The sequence below is a fragment of the Lagopus muta genome, chromosome 3, assembly GCF_023343835.1.
Source record: "Lagopus muta isolate bLagMut1 chromosome 3, bLagMut1 primary, whole genome shotgun sequence".
Lineage (NCBI taxonomy): Eukaryota > Metazoa > Chordata > Aves > Galliformes > Phasianidae > Lagopus > Lagopus muta.
Genome location: NC_064435.1, coordinates 1,864,725 through 1,892,180, shown reverse-complemented (window position 1 = coordinate 1,892,180; position 27,456 = coordinate 1,864,725). Strand labels below are relative to the sequence as shown.

At 46.7% G+C, this 27,456-nt stretch overlaps 1 protein-coding gene across 4 annotated transcripts; it reads left to right on the top strand.

The window, feature by feature from the left end:
• The first annotated feature begins 524 nt into the window (after nt 1-524).
• Nucleotides 525-26,528, top strand: RHPN1 (rhophilin Rho GTPase binding protein 1). Of its 4 annotated transcripts, XM_048938859.1 has the most exons (16): nt 573-684; nt 992-1,147; nt 8,724-8,842; nt 11,997-12,125; nt 14,139-14,214; nt 14,575-14,652; nt 15,814-15,938; nt 16,336-16,502; nt 17,068-17,255; nt 17,380-17,536; nt 19,026-19,145; nt 21,099-21,293; nt 21,429-21,505; nt 22,725-22,871; nt 23,820-23,978; nt 24,293-26,528. In XM_048938859.1, the coding sequence occupies exons 2-16, from the start codon at nt 1,133-1,135 to the stop codon at nt 24,485-24,487; spliced, it is 1,947 nt and encodes a 648-aa protein (XP_048794816.1). In that variant the 5' UTR covers nt 573-684; nt 992-1,132; the 3' UTR covers nt 24,488-26,528. The 4 variants fall into 4 exon arrangements, with proteins under 4 accessions (XP_048794815.1, XP_048794814.1, XP_048794816.1 ...); XM_048938858.1 differs by lacking the exon at nt 992-1,147 and having other exon boundaries at nt 525-684; nt 8,727-8,842; XM_048938857.1 differs by lacking the exon at nt 992-1,147 and having other exon boundaries at nt 525-684.
• The last annotated feature ends 928 nt before the right edge of the window (nt 26,529-27,456 follow it).

Genomic DNA, 27,456 nt, shown 5'->3' with positions numbered 1-27,456 from the left:
TTCTTTTGCCATAAATTTTTTTTAATATTTTCTTTCTTTTTAAAATTGTTTTTAATTTTTGCTGTAAAAATAATAGATTCTAGACATTAAAAAAAAAAAAAAAAGCATTCTATTTCAGTTTTACTTGTTGTTGTCTATTTCAATGGTACTTTTTGCTGGTGTAGGACGAAAGCCCTGCATGATGCAGCTGTTCCCCCATCCAGATGTGCCCAGGGGCTCCCAGATGCGCACAGGGGGGCGGGACGAAGCGCTCAGCGAGGCCCCGCCCCCCTCGCGTGACGTCACAGCGTTCTAATTCCCACCGTTGCTACGGGCGACGGGCTCCCCTTTCCCCCCTCCCCTCCGTTCTCCTCGCCGCCATCCATTGGACGGCGGCGCCGCCCATCCGCTCCGTTCCCTTTTTCTATTGGTTACTTCCTCCGTTCGCCCCGCTTCGCTGCCTTGCTTATGCTCCGCGCCGCCCGGCGTTGCCCTCAGTGTTGAGAAAAGAAGGGGGGGGGGGGGGTGAGGGGTACAAGGGGAAAAGGGCCCCTGGGGGGAAGCTCCCGGTGGGAGATTTGGGGCTGCACCCTCCCCTCGGAAATGATGCCTCCTGCAGAGGACGAGCAGAGTACGGTTGAAGGAGGAGAAGGGGTTGGGGGCTTTGCCCTTTTGCGAGCCCTGAAAAGCAGCAGTGCCCGGAAGGTGAGACCTGGGGTGGGATGGGGTTTAACACCTCTTTCCTTATTTTCCTTTCATGATAGCGTTATTTAGGCTTAAAGTTTGGAGGGAGAGGGGCGGCAGCTCAGTCTGAACTTTCAGTGTTGTCTTAAGGTGTTGTTTAGGGTGGGGAGGGGGGATGTGGGGTTCCCCCCCTACTGTATCTGGGTGCCCTTTGGGGGGTGAGCTGGGAGATGAAGTCACCCCTAAGCCCAAGTCATCACCTGAATACCTGCTATGCTTCTCCTAAACTCAATTCTTCCCCGTTTCATTTATTTTCCCTCTTTTCTAGAAGCCCGCCCTACTTCTGGAGGTGCTGTCAGCCTTGCCCCTTTATCCCAGTGTGATTTGTCCCCTTATTTCAGCAATTACCCAGCCGCTTGATTAATTAGTAACAGTAGGATGAGCTCTGTCCTTGGGTGCCACCAACCCTATGTTGAGTGCCAAGGTAAGCTTGCACCCTCCTGGCATTGCTCTTTAAAGAGCATGACAGCCATAAAAGTTGCTCCAGATGACTATTAGTGGGGTGTTTCATGCACCTATTCTGTTAGCAGCTGGAAAAACCTTCACTCTTATCCCATCCCTTTTGCAAAAATAGTTTTCCAGGAAACTTTTTTTTATTTTTATTTTATTTATTTATTTTTTTTTTTGCAGGGTGTTTCTGCCTTTCTGCAGCCCTTTAGCCAAAAAATAAATAAGAAAAAAAAAAAAAAAAGCATGGATTGAAAGTGCAATCTGTGGATTAATCTGACCCTGAATCACTCAAGCCACTGCAGCTCTGAAAGCTGCAACCTTAAACCAGGCTGAGTTCACTCAGGGCTGTTTCTTGATAGCAGGTGCCAATTTGCAAAGGGAGATTAGATGGGCCCCTTCTTTCACATTTACCCATGTGAGTTTTCCTTCTTTCAGTTTATTCTGTTTTAAAGTGTTGGGAGAGGATAACACAGCTAATAACTGCCAAGCTTTGAAGGGGTAAAACCTATCAGAGGACATGCAGCATCTCTCCTGACACGATTTTCCCTTCCAAAGAAACAATCTAACGGCATTTCCTATTAGTGCTATCAATTTTGAAGTACACTCTCAATATAACCAGCATTTTTTTCGTTCACTCGGACTGTGGGTGTAGCCTCACATGTTCATCCTCTCATAGGGCAAGCACAAATGCTATGGTGTTGCTTCCCCCCCCCCCCCCCCCCCCCCCGGGTTAGTTTTGTGGGGCCATGGATTTGATGCATCTGTTTCCTGCTGGCTCCATGCCCTGGCTCCCATGACACATACAGAGCACTGCAGCAACTGCATCTTTCCAAAAATCCAAGCTCTGAGTTGAGATTAAAATGCCCACTGCCCCATTTCCCTCCCCCTTGCCTTTTTTTTTTTTTTTTTTTTTTTTTTTTTTTTTCCTCCCTATGGGCACTTTGGGAAGTTTAAAACCTTAATCCTCAGCCCATTTGTTAAAGGGCTGTGTGATGTAACCATATTCTCAATAAAGGTTTTAGAGGGTTTTAGCTGGTAATGTCTCCCACAGGAAAAACAGCTTTCAGCCAGAGTGCTCCGTGAGATTAGTTCTGTGATAAGGACTTTTCTATATAAATAGACATGAAAGGAGCAGTAGCTTTCACCGTGACTGACCTGTTGCCTTGCTGTAGCAGCTCACACTCCAATCTGAAATGGGGAAATTGAGAAAATATTGATGATTCTCCCAAAAAAAAGACTGTTAAAGACTTCTTCAGCGCTTGGAACAGCTCTCTGGGTTTTGTTTTCCCCTGTCCCATGGCTAAACCAGGGTCACTTGGCCACTTATCCTGTGCTGACCTAATCTACGACTCATGGGTTGCAGTGGGGAATAATAATGCTGGGTGACAGCTCTGGCTGCACTGCAATAGCAGGGCTTTTACACCAGAGTTGTTCTGTGAAGAAGGTGTGGAGAGCCTGTTGTCCTATTGCTAGGACAAGCTTTGCTGCTGCTGGACCACCTGAGCATGTTGTTTAAAAAAAAAAAAAAAAAAAAAAAAGCTTGTCCCTTCTGGGGACAAACCCTTGTGCATGACTGTTAGGAGACAATATTACACCAGAGAGTGGATGGAAAGAAGTGCCTATCTTATTTATGAGTTGGAGCTATGGTCATCAATTGCTGGAGAAGACTTGGAGTGGGGTGAGACTGCGTCCATGCCCAGTGTAGAAGGTTGGGGTTGTCTTCAGTCTCTGAACTTTGCATGGGGTCGCTCACCTCTGCCTGCATTACTCTCAGATTATCCTTCTGGGAGCATTTCCTGGGTGAAAGTAGTTGGGTTTTCCTTGTACCTTAGTGCTCTTTTGCATGTTGTTTTGCATGGAAACTGCAAACTTACAGTACCCAACACCACCAAGCAAACCACTGACCGGCCCAGCGCTGCAGGAGCTCGATACCCAGGACTCCCAAAACAGCTATGGAGGACAAAGACCTTTAGGAATAGCAGTAATCAGAGGCCAGCATCAGCACAGCTTTGGCATTGCCTGTAAATCCTGGTCCCACCAAAAGGACTTCCACTTTAGACAAGAGGGTGGCTTGCTCATGATGGCTCTATCTGGAGTGTGCCTCCCTTGGCTATCAGATGTCAGTCTCATTTGGCAGCCTTGCTTGTCTTTTCACCCTGAAAAGTGTGTTTATTAAGACTCTACAGTTTTTGGTACATGTAGAAGTAGCACCTGGGTTGGCTCTTATGGGAGCAGATTGGGTAGAAGGCAATGAGATAAGGGTGGGTTATGGAACCAGACTCCAATTGTGCTCCTGATGTGTTGTGTGTATACTTGGAGCAGCCAACCTTGAGCTTTGGTGCAAAGAGCAGATCTCTGGATGTCAAGGGATTGAAATCACCATGGGAAGTTCTCTCTTAAAATAAAACAAGCTATGTATTCCCAGGGAAGCAAAGGTTAGGTTATGTAAGGCACATGTACAGCAATGTGGAGTAATAAAGATGCTGAAGGCAGTTGAAATAGCAGGAATATAGTAAGCTGCACATTGTAAATCACTTTGTTAAAGGCAACAGGGCTATGCTTTGTGTATTCTGGTATCCAGCATCTTCTGGATTAGTTTAAAATTGAATGCTGTGGTAGGCTTAATCCTGCTGTTAATCCAAGGTCCTGAGCTATATACCTATCAACTGCATTGCTCTCCATTGAAAGACTCAATGTTGTGTAACATTGGCAGTGGGAATGTGCTCCAGCCCATGTGCAATGCATGACTTGGGCTACAAATCTGGGGGCAGATAATTCAATTTGCATGAAACCAGATGACTTTGCCCACTGGAGGGAATGGGGGGGAAAAAAAAAAAAAAAGGGGGCCATGGCTTCTCTGAAGGCAGCAGCTCACCCTCTATGTGTTGTACTCCTGGCACCAAAGGTTTCTATATGTTTACATACCCAAATGCATTGATAAGGACTGGTTCATGCCTTGCTACCCTGCTACTTTCTCCTTGAACCTCCGTGGGCCAGTGTGGTTGGGTTGCTGGGTGTACAACCCAGGTCAGCACCATCCAATTCATGACTGCAGTACTATGAATGTCTATGGTTTAGGCATGAATTAAACATTTTCAGCTTTTCTTTGTTATTCTGTGGGCTGTGGAATACCTCCCATAATCCAGCCAATCTCTCCAGGTAACCAGGAGCAGTTGCTGCAGTACTCTTGGGGCTATAACTAAACTTACAGCTGTAGGCTCCATTTTCACTTCTCATTTTGATAGATTCATGCCTGCCTTGTTACCATTCTCCTGAACTGTGAAGTCACCTTCAGACAGGAATGTAACTTCTCCTCCAACAACAAGATCTGCAGATGCTAGAATCTATCAAGCAACACAAAATCATAGACTATCTCAAGTAAGGATCATTGAGTCCAACTCCTGGCTCCACAGGACCACCCAGGAGTACAGTCATACAATATTCCAAGTTGAAAGAGATGCCTGGATCTAGATTTCCATTTTTCTTGCTTATAACTGTACCAGCACATCCCAGGAGTGCTTTCCTTTCTGACAGGTGTCATGCTGTTCTTTGATGACTTCAGATACTTAAGCTTTGCTTTCCTCCGGACACTTCCAAGCTCCCATTCTTCCAGCACAAATGGAAGAGCAGAAATTAGTCCTTTTGTACAAGCCTTTGTTCTTTGGACTTTCTGGTCTCCACCTCTTCCCACAAGTGATTAGTGTTGTCTGTTATTGCCTGGAAGAAGGCTGGAAGGCAATGGCCTTGTTTTTGCACCCAGGTCATAAATAAAACCCTGGGTGTGCCTTGTCACCCAGGATACATCCGGACTTCATGTCCTGGTGTTTACTGGAGACACAAAGAGCAACATGAACTTGATGATCATCTCTAAGCAAACACTCCCTAAGGACTTGCTTGGACAAGGCAGCCTAACTGTGTAATTGCCTTACTTAACACTCCATATGGGTGCGCTTAAATGGGGAGAAGTCACCATTATATCACTCTCTATATCAACACAAAGATAGGATTTGAGTTGACACAAGCCTTGATGCCCCTCCAGGGGGATGTCTTTTGGCTTGGCCTCATCTTTATGTTCAGCACTTTCTCTCATCTTTGAATGTTGAGGCTTGGAGGTAATGTTATTTGGCAGATGTGCCATACAAGAGCATAAATTGGCCTTGCTGCAATAATGCTGTCTCTAATCCTGCTTTGTCAGATGCTATGAACTTCAGAGCCGGACACAACTTCTGTAATTTAATGGCCCTCACTTCATCCATTTTTATGGCTTTCCTAACGTGTGCTGCATGCTGTGGGCATATATGGTGTTCCATTCCTGGCTACTACGCAGTTTATAGCCTTCTGTTGGAAGAACTACATGCTTGCTTTCACAAAAGAAACCTGAGAAGTCTCCTGTTCAACCTGGCCACTTGCTAGGTACCCAGCTGTATCCTTGTACCAATGTCCTTGGGTGCACTCAAGAGGCTGAAATACCACATCTTTCTTCTGACCTTGAAAGGGTTGATCTCAAGAGCTTGTACAAAGAAGAATTGAGGAAAATCCCTTTTTATAACCAGCAGTGGGGCTTGGGTTTCTCTCTGTGTGCTCTCTTACATAAAGCATGCTTAAGTCCACCACAGCTTACTTTACAAACTCTGTGCTATAGCATTTAGCTCTTGGTTGCAGTCTGAAGAGCATGGCTAAAATCCTGGGTTCCTTTGAAAGCAGACTGTCAGAGGATGGGCATGCTCTGCTCCCGACTCTCTTTTTCCACCCAAGCTAGTTTGCAATTGAAATATGCCCTTTTAAAAACTGTGACCTCTTTAAACTTGTGATGGTGTTTCCTTCTGTATGGAAGTTGACCTGGGCTAGTCCTAGAGCTGAATTTCCTTTGCACTGCAATATTTGTGAAATAATATAACTTCAGCAGTGTTCCTATTTGGATGCTAGGCACAGTGGCCTTGGTGCGGTGACTCTATAGATCTACAGTAGAGGCCAGGCATGGATATTCCCCGTGGTGGCCTTGAAGTTATGACTTTGGTCCATGTTGGCCAGTGACAGTTCTTCAAGACCAATGGCAGAGTCATTGGAGGCTGAAAACAAGACATGGGGAGAACACATCAAGTTTCTAAAAGTGAGAAATCTCAAGATCCTGCTTTGTCATCCTTACTAGGCTTTGGTGTTGCATCAGATGCTCCAATATCTGACTTCCCAGCAGGTTTTTGCTGTTGGTGTAGAAGCTTGTATGGGAATTGATAACTATCTTGCTAAATCCTATTGAGGAGACATGCAGTGTTCAGGCAGAAAAAGCCTTGCAGCTGCATAGCTTAGTGTCTCTTTTGGGGTGAAGCCTAAGCAAATCCAAATGCCAAGACATCTTGGGTGTTGTCAGAGCATGTTTACATCAGAGCTTGCAAGAGTTCCTGAAAGGCACCTCCTCTATTCCCATCTGCAAAGCCAAGGTGATGGATGATTATCAGTGCTGCTGTGTTTGCATGCGTGGAGAAGGTCTCGTTCATTGCTTTGATGTGGTAATGTCTTGAATTTTGTGCCTTAGTTACCTCTTCCATCCTTTCTCAGCTGCAGTTCTTCTGGCTTCCTGTTTGTGACATCTGGGTAATCTTTATTCTTCTCTCCCCCCAGAATGTCTTAAAAACTAACTCCAACTAAACTTTTCCAGGAGTTGAAAGCATCTAAAAGGTGATCAAAGCTGCTCTTGTGCAGGAAAAGGATGCTTAGCTCTGTTGCTTTGTCACCAGCAGTGTGTTGACTACACCATTTCTGGATGCTGCTTGTGTGGCGAGCTGCTACTGGGGCTGTTCATGTTTTGAATGGGGTTTTATGGCCTTTTTATGGGGGGGGTGAGAGATTCCTTGTCTTTTTCCTTCCTCCAGTTTCTGGATTTTTGCTAGCTAGGAAGCAATGATCTGTGCAAGATGGCTGGGTTTGCCCATGGTGAATCCAGAGGTAGCATTCTCAGAGCACCCTTTCGTGTCTTTGCTCTTGAGAGTCTTGACTTGGGATTTGTGCAGTTGTTGGAGTGTTTTCCTTAACATCCTACATAATTGCTGTTGCAGAATAATCACAGCTCTGTGCTTTCAGCTTGGCCCTTTAGTGATTTTAATGAATTTGTGGATTACTGTAAAGCACTAATCCTGCAGACTTACAGTCCAGATGGAGTGACTCTGATTCTTCAGGGTCCCGTACTAATTAGGAGCTGAAATCATATTACTTCAATGAAAAAGTCAGTGTTAGTCCCAGAGCTTTTTCAAACTGAGCACCTGTTGTTGGACATCTCATATGAGACATGAATTCCCAGAAACCTGAAATCCATTAAAATGCAAGCTTTTCATTCCCTACTTCTGATTCAAAACTGGTTTGAATCACTTTTTCCTCCTTTTTCCTCCCTTTTTTTGGCGCCCCAGAAAAATAACTTGAACAAAGAATTTGGAAAGAAGTCCTCCCAGAGTAACACTGGGATCTAGAGGGATCTCTGGGGATGTAACCAAGCACTGTCCGTGTTTTTTGGATTAAATAGTGCTGAAGGATGGGCTGACATCTGAAGAGGCCCACCAAGAGATGGGAAAAATGATCCAAAACTGTGTTTTGGGCAGGGTGAAAGCAGGCACTGTTGGAGCTCAGTCGACCCTCTTGAGTGGCAAAATTCCCACTCTTAAATGGTTTTACCAGAGAGTATTTTTACCCAGGCATCTTTCTTCCATGACAAAAATAATCTCTGCTCGAACAGAGTTTTTGTGGACATGGATGCAGAGATGCTCTTTGTGGCCTCCCTTCTGCCTGGAGCGTCGTGTAGTAACCTCCTGTCCCTGTGGGATGCAGGGATGTTGCCATCTGCTGTTTCCTGAAGCCAGCAATTAAATGTGCTCCCCATCTGCAGGAAGTCTGAGCTGAAGCTCGTGTAGGAGGCAGGGATGGAGTGAATTTATTGCTTTGTGCAACTTGCATCTCCGTCCCATGAACTTTTGACTTGCTTCCTCTTGATCCCCTGTAGCCAGCAGGAGATGGTAGCACTTACAGATGTAGCCCTTGAGCTCAGGAACAGATGTGATGCTATGTGAGCTTGTCTGCACACCCCAGGATGACTCTTTTCACTTATATTATGTCCAGATGGCAAGTCCTTAGTAAGGAGATGCTTAATTCCTGTATCCCTTCACTGCAGTACTTAAGAAACCTTTTCTGAATAGCTCAGGAAACAAATTTACTGTAAGCAACAGGTGTTATCTAATAACCTTTTCTGAGTGGCACTGCTGCCTCCTGCAATGCTAGTCCATTCCCAGGCTTACCAGCGTGCATGCACCAAATCTGAACTTTCCCTGCTGCAGATCAAGCAAATGTCTTGCAAGCCTGCAGCCCCTGGCATCACTGATGTGATTTTTATCCTCTAATAATGGAATTTTGGCTGTTGGAGATCATCAGCCCTGAGCAAGTTCAAAGCCTCTGTGTACGTAGCAGCGATGGGGTGATGCAAGACCACGCATGAGAGCAGCAGGGGATGGAGCAGGATGGGGTCAGTTGCCAAGATGCCATGGTGAGATCATCTCCCTTTCTCTCAGCAGGGCTGTGATCCCTTTGCCCAGACCCAACGCAGCAAGCTGCAGCACCGGCGGGCACGGATCAACCAGCAGATCAACAAGGAGATGAGGATGCGTGCTGGGGCAGAAAACCTTTTCAGGTGGGTCCTGGCCTCCAAAGCATCCATCCGGTCCAGGGATTTGGCTGGGGAGTGGAAATGAAATTTCATTGTATAGAGAAGGGGGTATAAAACTGTCCAGGAAGCACCTGCAAGCTGCTTGCAGAAAAGGAATGGCTTTGGATTATCAGTTGCTTTTTCTTCACGTTTTTCAATCCTTTCCCCTCCCCTAAGAGGCAGTTTTATCTCCTGCTTACACAAGGCTTTTCGTTTAAACCACTATGAGCTTGTCTGCAAGTGTGTATCAGTCACTGAACAGCTGTTTTTTGCCCTAGTAATGCTTGCTTAGGGCTCCCATGGCTCTACCTTGCTTGGGCTTTGCAGCACTCCTGGAAATGCCTGCCCCGTGTTCAGTGCAATGCTGATGCAGCGGGGGTTAATGAAATGTGGTTGTTTTAATGCCCTGCAAGCCTGTTAGAAAGCAGGCTGGGAATGGATGCAATTATGGGAACAAATGTTGAACTGGGATTGAGCTCTGAGTGCAGACATCCTGCATGATAGCCCCCAGTAAATGGGTCAAATCCAGCTTTATTTAAAAGAAAAGAAAAAAGCTGTCCCAGTAATTCCACCCAAGGAAAATCTGTTGGAAAACTCGAGCATTCCTTTGGATGCAGCCACAGCCCAGCAGCTCTCCATCCTGCTTCGCGGGTGCCTTTATGGGATGGTGCAAAAACTGCTGCTTCTGCATGGCATTCAGGTCACAGCTGGTTCAGCACATTATTGCCATTCCTAAAGACGGGTCATGATGAAGTCATGATGCAATAACGTGATGTTTTTTAAAAATAAAGCATCTACTGTCTTTTTAACCTGTAGGTGACCTTCTTTATAGCTTTAGTGTATGTATCAGTTCCTGTAATAAATCTGAGCAGGTGTGTAGGCTTGTTAAGATATTCTCTTTTATGGAGACTGCTTTTTTTTCATGGTTATCTTGTGATTTTTAGTGTTGTTCCTCCCACCCTCTCCAATAAAATGAACATTTTTTTCCTGTTGGATCAGGGTGATTTGATGTCAATGATATGTGCAGCTGAAAGAAAGGAGCTATCAATGTTCTACCACAGCAAGAAATGGAGTTTGGCAGGGGGCTGAGAACAGCAGGGATCCCCTGAAAGATGGGATCCTGGGGACAGTGAGGTATGAGGCCCTGAAGGACCGTAACTCATCTAATTAAAAAGTCCATGAGATCTCCATGTGCCTCACCTTTTGTTATTAAGAAAAAAAGAAATTCCCTGGAATCGTGCAGCCTCAGCAGAAAATGTGCCCAGCTGTGGTTTTGGTGTGAAGTGCATGCATCAGAGCTGTTTTGTCTCCTCCCTCACCAGGGAGTGAGCAAAAATATGATGCAAAAGGCGTATTAATTACTTGTCCAGGGAAGGGAGGGATTGTTTTTCTGCAGGGAAGAGGCGAAATGCACTGTTGGGGCCCTTTTTTGCCTGGATCAGCTGTTTGGATGTGCTTTGGTAGCAGCGATGTTTCCTTCCTCCCACCTTCCCTCCAGTCTAGTTTGCAGCTGATAAGCAGTTTGGAGGAGGGATGGGGCTTTTGGAGTTTGTAAACATGGAGGGGAAGAAAGTGAAGGTTGTGCCTTAGATTAAAGCCTGAGAGGGGAAGATCATAACAGGTTTTGAGCAACAACCCTTTAGACTTGACTTGCACTGACCTAACAAAACTAGCAAGATGCAAAGAAGAAACAGTGCTGTGCTCAGCCCAGAGTGAAGTTCGCAGTTTCTTTCTGTTCTTGGTTTAAAAAAAAAAAGCACCATAAATCTCAATGCAGTTTCCTAAGCTCAGTTCAGTTCAGCATATCAGTCCCCTTTCCTGGAGAAGCTGTTATGCCATTGCTGCACATTGGCAAAAATGCATGTGGTGTTTGCTCAGCATTATGGGGTTGTGGTTTTTTTTTTCTGGATAAATAAATCAACAGTGGAAACTCTTTCCTTGTTCAAATACTGGGGTGCAGAGAAGATAAAGGTGTTGCCAATAAACCATTTTTTTTTTTTTTAAATAGCTCAGAAATCTTTGTTCAACATTAGCTAAGCAAACAGCTGATAATTCCACTTTGTGTGCTGTTATATAGATCAGTGTGTACGCCTGAAGATACCAAAGTCTTTACCAGCAGAGATTTGCTCATTGTGCTACTGGTAAACAATTGTTTGCTCCTCAGATCACCTCTCTGAGAGGTGCTGTGCTGCAAAAAGCGCTTGTAGGGTGCAAAATGGAGGGCCCCAGGGTTAAAAATGTTTGTTCTAAACCTGGTAGCAAGCAAAACTGTCTGGAGGTGCAGAGGAGGTGACTAAGGAGCCATCATCTTGAAAGAAAAGCAGCATAGCTCCTTAAGTCAGAGCAAGGGCCCTGGAGGATGATGTCAGTAATAAACAAAGGCAATGCGCTCTGCAAAAATTGGGGGGAAGTGTTGCCCTGGCCAAGCAGAGCTCATGCACGTGGCATTTTTACTGCATCCCAGTGGGGCTTGGTGTGATTTAAGGCAAGCAGCCAGAGTCCCTTTCAGCCAACAATTGCTCACCATTGGCTTTGCCTGGCTGCTGGGTTATCTCTCCCTGCTTTAGTTTGGAGCAGATAAAGAGGGTATAATCAGCCTGGGAGTTTGCTTTGCTGAGAGCAGGCAGCTTGCTGCAGCTGAAATCAATCCTCTGTGTTTACATCTCTTGACATGCATGAGGGGGAAGGGTGGGGAGGGTGCTGCTAATGGCAAGCCTGGCCCTTGCAGAATGGTTATTCGCACACACAAAGAGGTTTTTCTGCTTTAAGTGGAGGTCTAAGCATGAAGCACAGCTTTTGTTTGGTGTGGGCAAACACCTGAGTGCTTATAACCAAATCCAAGGATGTGCTGGAGGTAGGAGCATGGATGGAGCTCATGAGGGATACTGCTTGAGAGTGCAAGTCATATGGGTTGCTCTGAGGGAGAAACAAAGTCAACATCCCCAACAAAATGCAAAGAACTAAAATTCTTCTCTGCTCTGTGAAGAATTGGATGGAAATAGTTAGCCAGGAAGGTTTGGATGGATGTACGTGGCAGGGAAGATGTAATGGTATCACACCAACAGCTGACTTAGTTGCTGTTCTTTGACTCAGCCAGGCTTTTACAGGGAGATTTGATCTATGCAGTGCTGTCTTTCAGAGCCACCAGTAACCACAAGGTCAAGGAGACAGTTGCATTGGAGCTGAGTTACGTGAACTCCAACCTGCAGCTGCTAAAGGAGGAGCTGGAGGAGCTAAACAGCTGCATGGATGTCTACCAGAATGACAGGTAGGGGGTTTTGCTTGAGGGGTAGCCAGAGAATAGAAGACTGGGGCATGGGACAGATTGGCCAGAACGAGTTTTTCAGGCCAATGAGCATCCATCTGTGCTTCATCTGCAAGACTGCAAGGAGACCAAACTCAGCACCTTTCTTAACAGATCCTTTTGGAGGTGTTTCTGTGTGGGTGGTTGTGTCCTTTAGATTCTAATATCCCAAAGCAGGAGGAGTAGAGCAGAAACAACCATGAATCTTCCCTTACCTAATCTCCTTGTCCTGAGCATCCTTCCAGAGCATGATGATTTCCAGTGGGATATTTAACAGAAGTAGTTAAAACTGTAAGCCGTTCTAGTTGATCCTGGGGTGGTTTCTTTTCCCAACAAGGGTATTAGGTTTGTTCCCACCTTTCTGAGGTTAGACCTTTTGCTAATTGAGAGTTTCTGTTGCTTTGAAATCCTCACTCAGTCACTTCATGCTTGATTCATTGGAGCCATTTCAGTGAGGTGAGAAAAGCAGCAATCATGAAAGCCAAAAAGGCCAGAGATGCTGCAGCAATGTGGAGCTATGGGTGTTCCTCCCCTGTTCAAAACAGCTGGATGGTGTCCATACATCCATGTGCTTTGCTCGTTGTCTGGTCCTCCTTTTGGAGGATTGTTCTGCTTCTGTGGACAGAAAGAGCTGCAGACAGCATCACTGACTCCATCGTGTTTGCTGCACTTCTGCTAAATGCAGAGCAAGGACAATCTAGATGTGTGAATGATGCATTAGGGTTGCAGAGAGAAGAGGAGGCTTAAGGAGATCCTACCTGTGGCCTTTGATCCCTGCGTGACCCTAGATGTTTGCTCTCTTCCCCAGCAGTGGGCTGGTGATGGAAAGTTGCAGTTTGGACTGCCAGGATTGCAAGCATCCTCCCTGAGCTCTGCCCAAGTGTTTGTTTGTTTTGGTTCAAAAAGGAAACAACAGCAGCAGCAACCCCCAAACCGTGCCCAAGCCAGACAAAAGCCCCTTTGTTTGCTCTGGGCATTGGATTCAAATAGAAATGAGCATGTATGAGAATGAGCAATAATGGCTTTTCTGCTCTAATTATAGCTCTTGAAGCTGTTTATTCAGTGAGTATGAATAGACCAAAGTGTGGGTGCAACCCCTGCTCCCCAGTTTAACCCTCCTAGGCCTGTGATGTGCTAATCCATGTTTCTGCTAACATGCAGTTTCTGAAGATAATGAGACCTTGCTGTTGTGCAAATCTGGTCTGTTGAGGGCCTGATCCTGCCTGACCTGACTCCCTTCTTGCGTTTTGGGGAGCTCAGTGCAAGTTGGGAACCCATCAAGGGTTCTCACCTGATATCTGTGTACAGGAGACAGAGGATGGGACCAATTTGAAAGGTTTTTGCAGAGCAACAAGATGGTAATTTTATGCGTGCTCAAGGCCTTTGGAGACCATCACTTCTTGTCAGCAAAAAAAGAAAATATCAAAATTGCAATAAAATCCTACAAAAGATGATCCTTCCTCAGTTCTGTGCAAATGCTCTGCTTTAGTGTTGGAAAACAAACCACTCCCAGCTGGGTGTTACCAATGTCATCCTAATCTTCAGCATTTTACAGTATTGACCTGGCAGTGTGATAAGTGCTATTTATAGCCAGCTGCTTTTAATAGAGGCAGCAAATTTCAATATCAGGTGGAGCTGCACTCCTGAGCTGGTCCTTATCAGCAAATCCTTATCAACGACAAAGCCCAGATTAGCACGTAGGAGCTCATGAATCCATGACCTGTGCACACATCACTCCCATTTCTCAAGAGTTGTTAATTAAAGCAGCTTCATCACTGCAGCCTGATGTGGTTGCTGTTGTATCTGTCAGAGATAAAAGCAGAAATTTAAGTAATATGGCAGATTTGAGGTTATCAGCATGTTTTCTGTGCATAATCTCTGCAAAGCGTGTCCCTCTGCTGGGCAAAATTGAGTTCTCTTCTAGTTGTACTCTTAAAAAAAAAAACATCCATCAAAGGGTTTGTTGTCTTCTTCCAGTGATTCCATCAGTGTCCCCATGATTCCTTTGGGCCTGAAAGAGACCAAGGAGCTGGATTTGCTGGTGCCACTGAAGGTGAGTGAAGAGAGTTTGCACCTGAGATGCAATGAAGATGGATGGAGGAGTGCAGACTTGCACTTTGGGGATGTTTCTTCACTTGGTCATGGTTGGGAGCTGTAGAGAAGATGGCACATCAGTTTTGAAACAATTATAACATATATTTAGGTGGAGAAAACGGGGGGAAAAAGGAAATGGGGGTCTGAAGCAATGGGGAAGGGAATGTATTTTCTGTTGAAGTGGAGAAGAATAGCTGAATGGGGAGATTACTTTCCATACTGTAAGTTTTCTTGCAGGGAGAGCTGACAAATCACCCTTTAAATCTTGAATACTTATTTGCAATGTTTATTCAGACTTTTCTTTTCTTTCACCATCCAGGATTTCATCAGTGAGCACTATGGAGAGGAGGGTGTCATGTTTGAAAAAGAAATCAAAGAGTTCATGGAGCTGCGGCAGGTCGGTGTCCCTTGAGATGCGAAGCCTTACTTTGATTTGTCAAGAAATACCCATTTGGAGGTGCTGTATTTTGCTCTGGGTACCTCAGTGCTCACTGTAAACTGCACCCTTGTCCTCGTGTCTCAGGGTGCTGCATCCCTGGCTTCAGTTCAGAGATTACAAAAATATTACAGACCTTTTGGTAATTGTTTTCTGTCTCTATGGAGACAGATGTTTTCTGACTCTAATGGAGTCCTTTAATGACCTGATAACCTAGAATGAACAGCAATAAAAATACCATGCCGTCCATTATTGTTGTTTTATGAATAGTTCACCCCTGGCAAGGCTAAATGACTGCTCTCTCTCCAGCTAACACGCAGCGTAGTGCTTGGAGAAGAGGAAGTGTAGAGCAATCCTGTGAAGGTATTCTCTCCTACAAAGCAGCTCTCATAAGTAACCTCAGTTTTGCCTTGCCATGAAGCTTTGATCTTAAGAGCGGAAAGAAAAGGCTTTCTCAGGCTTTATGAAGGTCCTGATCCTGTTCTTTGGGCTGTGGGAGTGGTGCCCTGAAAAGCCACAAGCTGGGAAAAGACTCGTGACTGAAACTAGGAGAGCTCTGGCACTCCTCCTGTCTCGAGTCAAAAGCCCAAGGATTTATCTGTTTTGAGAAGAAAGTCTTATTTCTTCCCTAGCATTAATTCCATCAGATTTTGCATGAGTTTCTCTCTTTAAATAAATAAATAAATAAATAAATAAAAAAGTCAAATCCCAGCTTGGTTTAGATGAGTGTTGCCACCAGCATTCCATTGCTCCCAGGCTGCTGCCTCTGATCTGGGTGCCCCAACGTGTCTCCCCAGCCAAACCATCAGTTGCATGAGGGTTTGCCTCCTTTCAACCTTCTGAAAAGCAGAGAAGCCACAGAAATAAAGCTTCTTTTTCAGCATTAATACAACCCTGTCCCTTGCCTGCATGTGTTAGGGTGGTCCAGAGGAGCTCAGCTCCGTACCATTCCCCTCATCCCCTGCAGTCTTGCCCACAAAGCCTTTTGGATGGGATTTCTCCCACCTAGGCTGTAGCCCATAGGGTTGACCAGCATGTGCAGCTCCATAAATCTCATCTTTCCCTCCCATTCTCCTCTCTCTTTCTCCCAATGTTTTTCTTCCCTCTCTTCCATCCCTGCAGGCGATGCGTACCCCCAGCCGGAATGAGGCTGGACTGGAGCTCCTCATGGAGTATTATAACCAACTCTACTTTCTCGACAGCCGCTTCTTCCCTCCCAGCAAAAGCCTGGGTGTCTTCTTCCACTGGTTGGTGCAGCTTTTTCCATCCATGCATCATTACTAATGGGGAGTGGGGAGGGAAGTGGAGCTGGGCTTCCTTCACTGTGCTGGGTTTTCTTTGGGGTTCATCCTTCCTCTGAGCTCCATCACAGAGTCAAAAGCTGGGTTTCATTCTTGCTTTTGGTTTGAGGATGTTGCCTTCAATGGATCTATTGAAGGGTATAGGGGGAATTGAGGCTCTGAGGATACATGGTGGTGGGAAGAGAGTCTGTACAAAATGCAGAAAGTTCTGAAGGTCCGTTCTTCGTCATCTTGGACTAGCTGAACCTTAAAGGTTCCTACCAACTCAAAATCCTGTGATTAGGTGGGAGCAATGGCTGATGGCCTTGATATTCTCATCCCTTCTGGCTCTTCCCTTTTCCAGGTACGACTCACTGACTGGGGTTCCATCCCACCAGCGGGCACTGGCCTTTGAGAAAGGCAGTGTCCTCTTCAACATCGGAGCCTTGCACACCCAGATAGGGGCACGGCAGGACCGTGCCTCCCTGCCAGGGCTCAACCAGGCTATTGATGCCTTTCAGAAGGCAGCTGGTATGTACGTTTTCCTTCTGTCTCCTTCCTTACCTCTGGGTAGTGGTCAGAGCAGGGCTAATAATCCCTTATGGCAGGGATGATGTGAAGGAGGGGAATCAGTTGTGCAAAGCGAGTTGGAAGAGTCTCTAAGGGATTGATGTCATCCAAAGCTCTGAGAAAAAAGCTGCAGGGACAAGAATGGGTTAAGAAGCAAGGTAGCACCCCTAGAGATTATTTGCTGCAGTAGCATTGCGTGTTATGGTAAGATATTTGAAATGCACAGCCCATCTGGGTGAGCATCCTGGGCTGTTCTTGGTGGCTGATTTTCTCCTGTATCCTCACAAAATCCCAAAATGGTTGAGGTTGGAGGGGGCCTCTTGGTCTATCTGGTCCAACCCTTTTGAGTTGAGCAAGACCACCTAGAGTAGATTGCCTAGGACGATATCCAGGTAACTTCTGAACATCTCCAAAGAGGAAACTCCACAACCTTTCTTGGAACCTGTACTCAGGCATGGAAAAACCTTGTTCCAAACCCTCCTCACCTGTAAGCCTAGCAGCTCTCACCATCTTCTCCCTTGTATAGGTGCCTTTAACTACTTGAAGGAAAACTTCTCCAATGCTCCCAGCCTGGACATGAGCACTGCTTCCCTCAACATGCTGGTGAGGCTGATGGTCGCCCAAGTCCAGGAGTGTGTTTTTGAGAAGGTGACTTTACTGCATGCCCAGAAGGACTTCCTCACGTGGCTGCAGCTCGCTCAGGAGGCAGCCAGGGTAAGAGCACCCCAGAAAGATCCCCGCAGTCCCTAAGAGGAATGACAACATGCTGTCACTTCCACCCAATGAACATGCTAGATTCCAACCCATACATCACCTATCTGTGCATTGACACCCACAGGTGGAAGATGTCTACTCACTGGTGCACCAGACAATGACCCAGGCTCACGTGAAGGATTATGTTCCCTTCTCATGGACCACCATGGTCCATGTCAAGTCAGAGCATTTCAAAGCCTTGTCCCACTACTTTGCTGCCATTGCTCTCTGTGACTGCCCAGGTGAGTGCTGTGGCACAGAAACAGCTGCTTAGCTGAGTGCTGTCTTCATGTCTTGATCTTAGGGGTGTTTTCCAACCTAAGTAATTCTCTGATTCTGTGTAGCAGCCTGGTGTTGGGGGGGCACTGTGAGAAAGAATTGAAAGGAATCTTGCGTAGGATCCCATGCCTAGATTTTTTGGGATGCTCTGAGCTGCTGATCACATTGATGGATTCACTAATTTGTACACAATGCAAATGTACCCCATATTTCTGTTCATGACTTGCACGGTGCTTGCAAAGAAAGTCCTTCCAAGATGGCCAGCAAAAAAAAAATCTATACAGTTGTCACTTGCTGTCCCCCTTGGTTCTGGGTGTGTGTTTCCAGCCAAGCAGCTTTCAGACCCACTTAACTATATGTTGGACCAGCAAAGGACTTCCTGAAAAAAAAACCCAGCAATAAACTCCCTCAAACCAAGAAATCCCTGGGCTACTTGAATTTATTTGTCAGCCTTATGGATGGCTGCCTTGAGTATCTGTGTGTGGTGTGGCTGTACCAGAGCGAGGTGACGTGGCTATGGGGAGCCAGCTGGAATGTGGAAGCAGGATGTGACCTATAATTTCCATCTGTGCTGTCACCATGGTCCCGTACAATCAATTTTGTGTCAGGCTGAGGGTTTGGAGGCGGGCAGATGATGCACACAGGAACCTGTGGTGTTGAGCCGCTATGTGCTAAGGACAGAACTGGAGGGCTCCTGAAGGTCGTCTTCTAGAGTAGATTCATCTTTTTGGCCAAAAGCAGCATTCACAGCTCTGCTGTGAGCCTGGAAGTATTGCAGGGCTTGAGATTACCAAGCTGCTGGGCTTGTGCATTGCAGAAACAGGATTGAGCAAGGACAGCTGTTGGGGTGGAGATGGAAGAGAGTGGGATGTCATGGGGATGAGGACAGAAATGGCAGAAGGATGTGATGGAACCAGGTTTGCATGAGGTTACAAGGGATGGAGCCAAACTCTTCCCTGAAATTCTGAAACCCTTTGCCTGTCCAAATAACATGAGACACCGGAGGGAGTACAAATCCACAGGAAATCCCTGAGTCAGGGGGTTTGTTTTGTACCAGCACCCTGCAGAGATCTCATGTTCCCACTCTCTGTATCTCCAAGTATGAACTCTGGTCAAGAGTAGTGAATCCTTCACTCCTCCAGATGGCTGGCAATAAGCTCCTTATACTTCTGTGGGTACAGGAATAGGACAGGCTAGCCCTGGAGATGCTCAGTACCAATGCCAGGGATGCTGACAGAGCTTTGGCATCTCCTACAGTTTGGACCAGCAAGTCCATGGGGCTCTCTTACTTGCTTGTGCCCAGAAGAGGAGGTTGCTGTATAAGCCAAGGAAACAGGGAACAGCTCTGGATGAGAATAATGGTGTAGAAATCAAGCCTGCTGTGATGCTTGGAACAATGTCCTGACTTTTCTCTGCATCCCTTTTTCTTTCTTTTCTTTTTTTTTCTGTTAGCGGCATCTGATGCTGAGCTGCCAGAGCATGAAAAGGCTTTTCTCCAGTTCCACATCACCATGCCTGAGGGACCATCACTTCGTGTTCTACTGCAGGATTCTGAGGAGAGAAGGAAGCTGGGTGAGTGCATCCATAGGGGCAAACTGCCAGGTTTGGGGAATGAAACCCTGAATCCTCGTGGGAATGGGATTCATGGAATTATAAAATGGCTCGGGTTGGAAGGGACCTCAAAGGTTGTCCACTATCAACACCCCTGAGCTTCTAGTGATGAACTTCTGCAGGACCTCTCTATGCAAAAACACCTTTTGCTGAAAAGAACCTCTCCTGGGAAGGCAGAGAAGCATTATGGTGTTCCCTATTAAGATGTTGAGGACAACTCACGGTACTTGTATTGACACATTTCGCCAAGTATAACAGTAAAACCCCAGGCATTTGAGACAGGTAACATCACGCAATGCAGCTCAGAGAAATCCAATGGGGATGGGGATCTGGAGCTTTTGCAAAGGAGCTTGGCTCAAGCTTGCAGCTTGACAAGGAGAAGCAGTGAAGGCTGGGGGTGGCTTCTTTTTTTTTTTTTTTTTTTTGCTGCTGCATCAAAAGGTTTGGGAGATGAGAGCTTTCCTCCCACGCAAATTTTCAGCTTCGGGGAAGAGACACAACGTTGCTTATTCAGCTGAAGTCATGTTTTAGCAAAGAGGCAGGAGTGAGAGCAAGCTCAGTGCCCTGCTTCTGGGGTGTCGTCTTCTGCTTGCCTCCTCCACAAGCTGCCTTTTGGTCTTCTTTTTCCAAACAGTCTCCATTCGATGTTGCCTTGTGAAAAATTCATGCGCAGACACCAACTTCAGCTCTAATTTTGGTCTGTAGGAAGGGAGGAAACTCACAGCATTATAACCATCTCCCTAGAATGATATTTTTTCTCCTTCTGCTGTCTCATGGTCTTAGAACATTGTGTTTTATTCCACCAGTTTCAATAAACCGGAGCCAAAAGCTTGCACAACTTCTATTCCTGACCTGTATCCTCCATGCTTTTATCTATTTCATCAGTGTAAATGCAGAAGTTAGTGATAAGTCATTAAAACCTACTTAATATAGCATTTTCTTGCTCAGGAATGAAGCTGGTTGTAAGTGCTTGCATAGAATATGTTTGATGCATTCGATAAGATTATTTTGGACAGTCCATTCCTCCCTTTTTTTTTCATCCAGTCTCAAAATCCTTCCTTGATTCCTCACTCTGAGTGAACTCCATCGTCTCCCTGGCTTATGTTGCCACCGTGTGTCCTAAAGGTGGAAATGCTGCAGGCGCACATGTATCTATGATACATCCCTCTCTCTATGTGTATATCTATGTCCTTTTTAGCTTACATTGGATATGTGTACCGTTGTCACAGTCTCTTGCAAAGGAGTTGTTTGCAGGATATTCATAGGGCATTTATTTGCAGGTCGTTGGGATTTATTTGGCTGCTCTCTTCACAATTTGTTTTCACAAAGTTGAAAATACTTTCATGATCAACTGAGAAGCAGAAAGTGAGAAAAGGCACCAAAAGGGATCTTTGGGGCATGGCGAAGGCTGTGCTTAGCCTAGAAAAGAGGCATCTGCAGCAGATCTCCCCAAAGCTAAAGTGCTGTCACCAGGAGGACAGGGCTCAATTGTCCTCTGTACCCACTAGGGACACGAGGCAACGGAGAGAAGTTAATATGCAGAGATTTAGGTTAAGCAATAGGAGGAACTTTGGGGGCGGTGGTGCCAGCCTCCCTCTCCGGGTGACGGCAGCATCATCACTAATTTTTTTTGGGAACATCTGCCAGCCCATCTCCAGATTCACTCAGAGGAATGAAGTAGGTCACCCTTCAAGGTCCCTTCCCAGCCCTCCATTGGGGGCTTGAGCTGACGGCTGGGACCTACTCCATTTAGAGCCCGTTGGCAGGCTGCGAACGTGACGGGGCCGTCCCTGAGTCACGTCGGGTGACACAGCCGCGGAGGCTGCTTTAATCCGTGGGCAGCCGAGCGAGCGACAGAGCCTGGGCTCGGAACGGTGCTGAGCTCTTGGGCTGCCATCTCTCCGCTTTCCGCAGGCAAAGCTCACCTAAAGAAAGCCATCATGAAGCACGAGGAAGCCATGAGGATCCACGGCTTGTGCAAGATCCTACGGAAGATGGACATCCTCCAGGAGGTCCTCTCCTTTGCCCACAAGCGCTCGCTGAGCAAATACTCAGAAATTGACCACGAGGAGGATTTTTTTGAAACTGGAGATGCCCCGGATATTCACCGTAAGTGGTTTTCAGTGTCCTGTGGGTTTTTATGGGTCGCACCTTTGCTATGTGGGCAGCAGGATGCAGAGGCGGCAGCTGCCACTTTGGCTCCTTCCTGACCTGGTGAATGTGCTTTTCTCCCCCTTCCGTTAGCCAAAACGCACCAGAAGCCGGAGATCAAATCACCCAGCTTCTCTCAGGTGAAGGTGACAGATCTCTTCCACAGGCTGGTATGTATAGCTCTGAGGTGGGGTGGCCCCACGGGAGCAAATGTCACCTCCTCCCTTGCATGCTCTGTTTTCCTGCTTTCCTTCTTCCTGGCACAGCTGCTCTCTGAGAAGGACAAGTCAATTCCTTGTAGAAAGGACCTGGGCAGGAGAAAGGGTGGGAGAGTGTGGGTCCCTCCCCACAAGAGCTAAATGGGTTGAGCCAGATTCCAAAATCCACCCTGGATTTTATTGTGAAGCTCCTCCAATGTATGGGGAAGCAGGCATGGGTGTTTTGAGTGGGTCTTGGGCTATTTAGGGGAGCAGAGCAAGTTGAGGGTAGTGTTATCCCTAGGGGTAACACTGCTCTATCTTAGATATATTATGTTGACCAGTTAGGGACCAGTAAGAAAATCCTAGCAGGTCCTTTGTTTCTGCCATGGTGGGATAATGGGGTCCTGGGGGGAAGGGCTGAGCTTTGGGGCTGCCTTGGAGGCTGCAGTGACTGCACTGTCCCTGTCCCCCAGGCATCTGAAGCCTACGTAGCACCTTGAGGAGAGGATGAGTTGATTGGGATATAACCAGCACTTCTGCCTTCAGGCAACCTGAGTGGAAGGCAGGCAGGTAAATCCTGCTTCTGGGAGAACAGGAAGGATTTTTGGAGTGGTCTGACCCTGAAAGTGTGACCCATCCCAATGCCTTGTGCCCTACAGTTGACCACTCCAGTCTGGCTCTGTTTCCCAGAGCAATGCTGAGGTGAAGACATCTTCCGTCTCATCCCTCCGTTTAGTTCCAGAAGTGGGGAGTTAAGGAGCCAGCTTTGCATCGAAGCTTTCTGTTTCATTTCTTCGAGGATTTCAGTGTCTGAAATGATGCCAACTCCCTGACCTTGATGAGACCTTCTCCTGCCTTGCAGGGAGGATATCATAGAACTGTGACCTAGGCTGCTTATAAGAGAATAGGAAAGGAGGACGGAGGTCCTTTCCAACATGCACTAGTCTGGACTGCTGCTCACAAAGGCACTTGTAAGATACTTTAGCTCCTCTAGCTTTATTGGCCATAAATGTCCTGGTTTTTTGGATATGCAGGCATGGTAAAGCCCTGGGCAGGCTCATAACTGCATTATCAAAGAAGTGCAAAGGACAGGCTATCTTGTTCTGCCTCTTTTCCGTCAAAAGTTGTATGTTCCCTTTGAGTTGCTCTTGCACTGAAAGGTGCTTTCCTCATTTCTGCCTTACCCCAGGGGCCCCTCTCAGTTTTCTCGGCCAAAAACAAGTGGTACCCAATGCGGAGAGTCCATCTTATGAGAGGAGAGAATGGCTTTGGGTTCACACTGCGAGGAGATTCCCCAGTCCTCATTGCTGGTGTCATCCCTGGAGGCTGTGCTGCTGTGAGTACTCCAAGCTCTGCTGTCATCACAGGGGGTGCTTGAGGTGGGGGGATCCCCCCACTGATGGATGTGACGTGGGATGGAACGTGATGTCAAACACAAATCAATGCTGTGCAGACTCACCGTGTGAGCTTTGCAGCGGATCAGGATGTTTTCTGGCAGAACCTTTCTTGAAGCATCCTGGTGGGATGATTGGGTGGACCTCCCCCCCCATAACTGTGCTGCATCCTCTGTGCCACCCAGATCCTAGAATCTCCTTAATAATAGGCTCCTTAGCAGCAGGATTGCATCCCTTTGAGGGAGATGGAAAGCTTTTTAAAGCAGATTCAAAACACAGTGTGTACCCTGTGCTACCAACACTCGTTGCACTGATCTGGGGTGGGATTGCACTCCAGATAGACACCAAAATGTGGGTGTTCCCATGTGGATAAGTTACTAAACCTCTATTGTATCTAGGTTAGCATGTCCTTGCTCTGGGTTACTCCTGTCTGTAATGTTCCACAGCTGCAGCCCGGCACATGCTTTGCTTTAAGCACTTCTAGTGCTTTATTGATTCCTGACACATGGAATGAGTGCATAGGGCCTTGCTAAGCTTGCTCTGTTTTCCCAAGGGTCAAAGCTTGCAGGCATTATTTTTTTTTTCTGTTTTGTAGACCTACAGCATTTAACCTCAGTTGAAGCTGGATATGCTCTTATCGGAGAGCTTGAGAGTTCACTGCATGGTGGATACTGAGTGTAGCCATCACCACGTTTGTGAGCTGCAAAGCAGCTGTAAAAAATCATTAGTATGATGGCTTTAAGTATTTCATACTGCAGGCCATACCCTACCCTTCCCACGCCCTGTGTTTCTGCAAAATTGGGATCTGCTGGATGGGGAGGAAAGCAATCAGGCCTCATGCTGCATTATCTTTGATCAAAAATGGGTGATTCTTTTCTTTTCACCTGCAGGAAGCTGGATTGAAGGAGGGTGACTACATCATCTTGGTGAATGGCAAGGATTGCAGGTGGTCCAAGCATGCCGAGGTGGTCCAGCTGCTGAAGAGCACTGGGGAAGAGGGCGTGGAGATTGGAGTGATAACCCTGCAGGGCTCGGAGGGGCCAAAAGCTGTAAGTCACATTCTGAGCCTCAGATGGGAAGCTGAAGCTTTGGGGAGTGAAATGGGCTATGATCTGCTTAAGGCTCGGCTTTGTCTCCAGTGTGCAGCACACTGGTTTGCAGCCAGCTTGGCAAATACAAAGCAGGTAGCAGCTTGCAAAGATGGAAAACTTCTCCGTTTTGCTCTTAACCTCAAGAAAACCAAGCTGCTCTGCAGCACACAGAGGTTTCCCAGTGCCCTGGGGCAGGGCTGAGACCCAAGCATTGTGTTTATACCCCCAGCTCAGTGCTGCCCTGCCTTTACTCATCTCTGCTCCCCAAACAGGCGGAGAAGAAAGCAGCAGCAATGTCCTCTGGCAGCGGGCTGCTGAAAAGCAACAAGGAGAACAGCCGGAAGAGCCTGATGAACAGCAAAAGTGCCAGCACACTGCTTGTCTGGAACAAGAAGAGCAAGCGGAGCAAGAACAGCACTTACAGCATCCCTTTCACTGCTGTGGGAGACAACGAGGCCATGTACTGAGGCTAGGCTGTGTCCCGTGAGCTCTGGGGCTGGTTGCCTATTGATCCTCAGGAGCTCTGATTGCTTCTATGGGCTGTGCTGGTGTCGTGGCCGCATGGAGCATCCCTGGTCCAGAGGATGCTGGGACCCCCCCTCCTTGGGGATGCATTGCTGGTCAAATCCTCTCCAAAGAGGTGAGAAATGCACAGCCACTGTTGCTGCTGATTGCCGGACTCCTCCCCCTGTGTTAAACTCTATGGGGAAACACTGATTTATTATTTTTTTTTTGCTCTTAAGGGGTCGGGGGAAACTGTGCTTCAAGATAAAGCAGAGACTGGTTTGTGTCTTATGCTCAGCACGAGGAGCAGCCAAACCAAACCCAGCCATTAAAGCAAAAGCTATAACCTTCTCTAGCATCTCTCAGGCTTTCTGTGCAAGGTAGAAGGCAGCACCATCGCCGTACCACTCACTGCCAGTGGAGCCAAGTTGTTCAGAAGACGGAGAGGGTTTCAGTTTTGCAAGCCCCATGTTAACAAAACCCTTCAGGGCAAATGGAGGTGATGTTTGACTCCTCTATTTTTGGGAGAGGGTTTTGCTCAGGCACCAGTGATGTGCACTGTGTATGTTTTGGGGTCCAGCTCAGACCTGCCTCTTGTTAGGCAGCACTGAGCTGCAGGTATGGGTCAGGCTGAGCAGGGCTCTGAGCAATCTGGTCGAGCTGTAGATATTCCTACTCTTTGCAGGGAAGCTGGACTAGATGACCTTTAAAGGTCCCTTTCAACTCAAACAATTCCATGATTCAATCCCTGCTGTGATACAACTTAGGGGCATCCCAGCAATCTAGGATGGCATTAACCATGTCCTTATCATCAGCTGGCAATGTATCAGGTGTTCCATCAGATAATCAGCAGAAGGGCAGAGTTTGGGCTACACATTCCCTTGAGTTTTGCAAATAGCGTAGGGTTGGTCGCATCTAGGCCAGCTCAAATAGAAATAAGAACATGAGTTAGTGCTGTGCTGAATTGGGGCACTTGTGCAGGTTTGTTTTTTTTTTTTTTAATGGGAACTCAGGCTTGCCCAGCAAACAGCCTGGCTGTACAACCTGCTTCTTGGGAAGAAAAGGGAAAGACTTAACGTGCATTTGTTGTCTCATTTTTTTAATCAGTAGAGGTGGATTGCCCTAAATATGTGAGTAGATTAATAGCTAAGAGCCTTGTTTCTTACTTGGTATGAGATTAAAATTCCAGGAAGATAGCTCCTCCAGATTATTAAACTACTAAATTTGTGCTAGTATTGGATCTTGCACACGTTGCTAATACCCTAACACTGTGCTGTCAGCATTCGTACCAGAGCTGGCCTGATGGATACATGCATCTTGGTAATTGTACTGGAAATGCAGGGTGACTCGGAATTCGCATAGATATATTGGCAAAATTTTTTCAATCTCATTTCTGCCTCATGCATTAGTTTTCTGAAAGCTAAAGAGCTGTCTGGTCCTGAGTGCTTGGATGATCTTGGTAGGTATAAAATACCCTTCAGAGATGCAATTGTATTTTTGTACTTTTTAAGTCGTGATAAATTCGTAGTGGGAGATTCATGGAAACCAAGAGCGGGTTGGCAGAGAGACGTCGCTGCAATAGCATCCCCCAGGATTTGACCTCCATTTCCCCTCTGCGGCCCCGTGCCCACGTGCCAAGCTTTCAGCTCTAATTTTATTTGAGGAGAACTGGAGGGAGCGCTTCCAGCTCTGCCTTCCTTCTTGAGAATCCTCTCCGTTTGCGCGATGCGAGACCTAGACCTCGTCAGACAGGATTATGGGTCTGGCTGCCACCACGAGGCCATCTGCTGCAGTCAGATTTTCTGCATAATCTTGCCAGCTGCTCGGCGCGGGAGTGGTGAGATATGCAGAAAATGGCTGCCTTGCCCTTAACGCATCCTGAACACCTAAATGTCTTGGAGCTAGAGATGTATTTATTTATAAGGAGCGTGGGCATCGCGGTTCCTCCCGCATCACCCAACCCTTCTGTCGGCGTTGCTGGAGGGGTTGCATTTTGTGCAAGTTGGATATTTTTCTTAACGCCAGTTAAGGGGTTTTTGTTTTTGTCGTTGTTTTTTAACTTGTACATGGACTCTCACCTTTTATGGATTAAAAAGCACTGGTTTGAAAGCGCTTTGTGATGTGTATTTTTGCCAGTTGTAAGTGAATTGGGCACACTAGTTGGGTGACAAATTGGGTTGGTGAATGGGTCAGTTTTGTCTGAATCTGGAACTGGGAGAGGTGGTTTGGCTCTAGTGTGAACAGATCCACAGCAAAGCAATCTTAAGCATCCAAATCAATCCAACAGCCTGTGCTGAGCCATCTCCAGCATGCTACAGGGGGAACTGGTGGCTTTGTCACACGAGTTATTTCATGGAAGTAAAGGAAGAGGTGGGGAATGGAGCTCAGACTGAATCCCCCAGAGGCTTTACTCCTGAATAAAAAAGGAAACCATTCAAATAAGTCATCTTTGCTTCAAAATCTGTGTTCCTGTTGCTGGAAGAGCCTTCATTGAGGATGAAGGCATCGCTCCCAGCTGGAGGAGGAAATCACTGTAGAGTGGCTAGGTCTGTGGCTGGAGGGGAGGTGGCTTCCAGAAGCCATGATCCCACCCCGGAGCTGAGTCACTTGAGGAATATACACCTCTCTGCTCCCTAGAGGAGGTGAAAGGACAGAATAAGATCTCCTTTCCTGAGGCAGTGAGGAGTTCAAACCCCTTCAGGTAGGAATGGATGAACATCAGTGCTTTCAGCACTAAGGAGTAGGTGTTGCTCTGCTCTGTTTGGACCCAGCTTCTCATCTGCCAAACCAGGTTTAAAATAACATCTTGCATCTTTTTGACTTCATTTTGCAATATAGACATTTAGGACTTGTTTTGCCTTAGATCAGGTTTCTGTGCCCAGCACCAACCATGAAGCCCTGCCAGGTTTTAACCATGGAGGGTCTATCAGGT

Coding starts and splice junctions, on each gene's coding strand:
- RHPN1 (XM_048938857.1), top strand. CDS start 583: ATGATGCCTCCTGCAGAGGACGAGCAGAGTACGGTTGAAGGAGGAGAA. Junction 8,843..11,996: donor GGGGCAGAAAACCTTTTCAG/GTGGGTCCTGGC, acceptor GCTGTCTTTCAG/AGCCACCAGTAACCACAAGG. Junction 22,872..23,819: donor TCCCTGGAGGCTGTGCTGCT/GTGAGTACTCCA, acceptor TTTCACCTGCAG/GAAGCTGGATTGAAGGAGGG.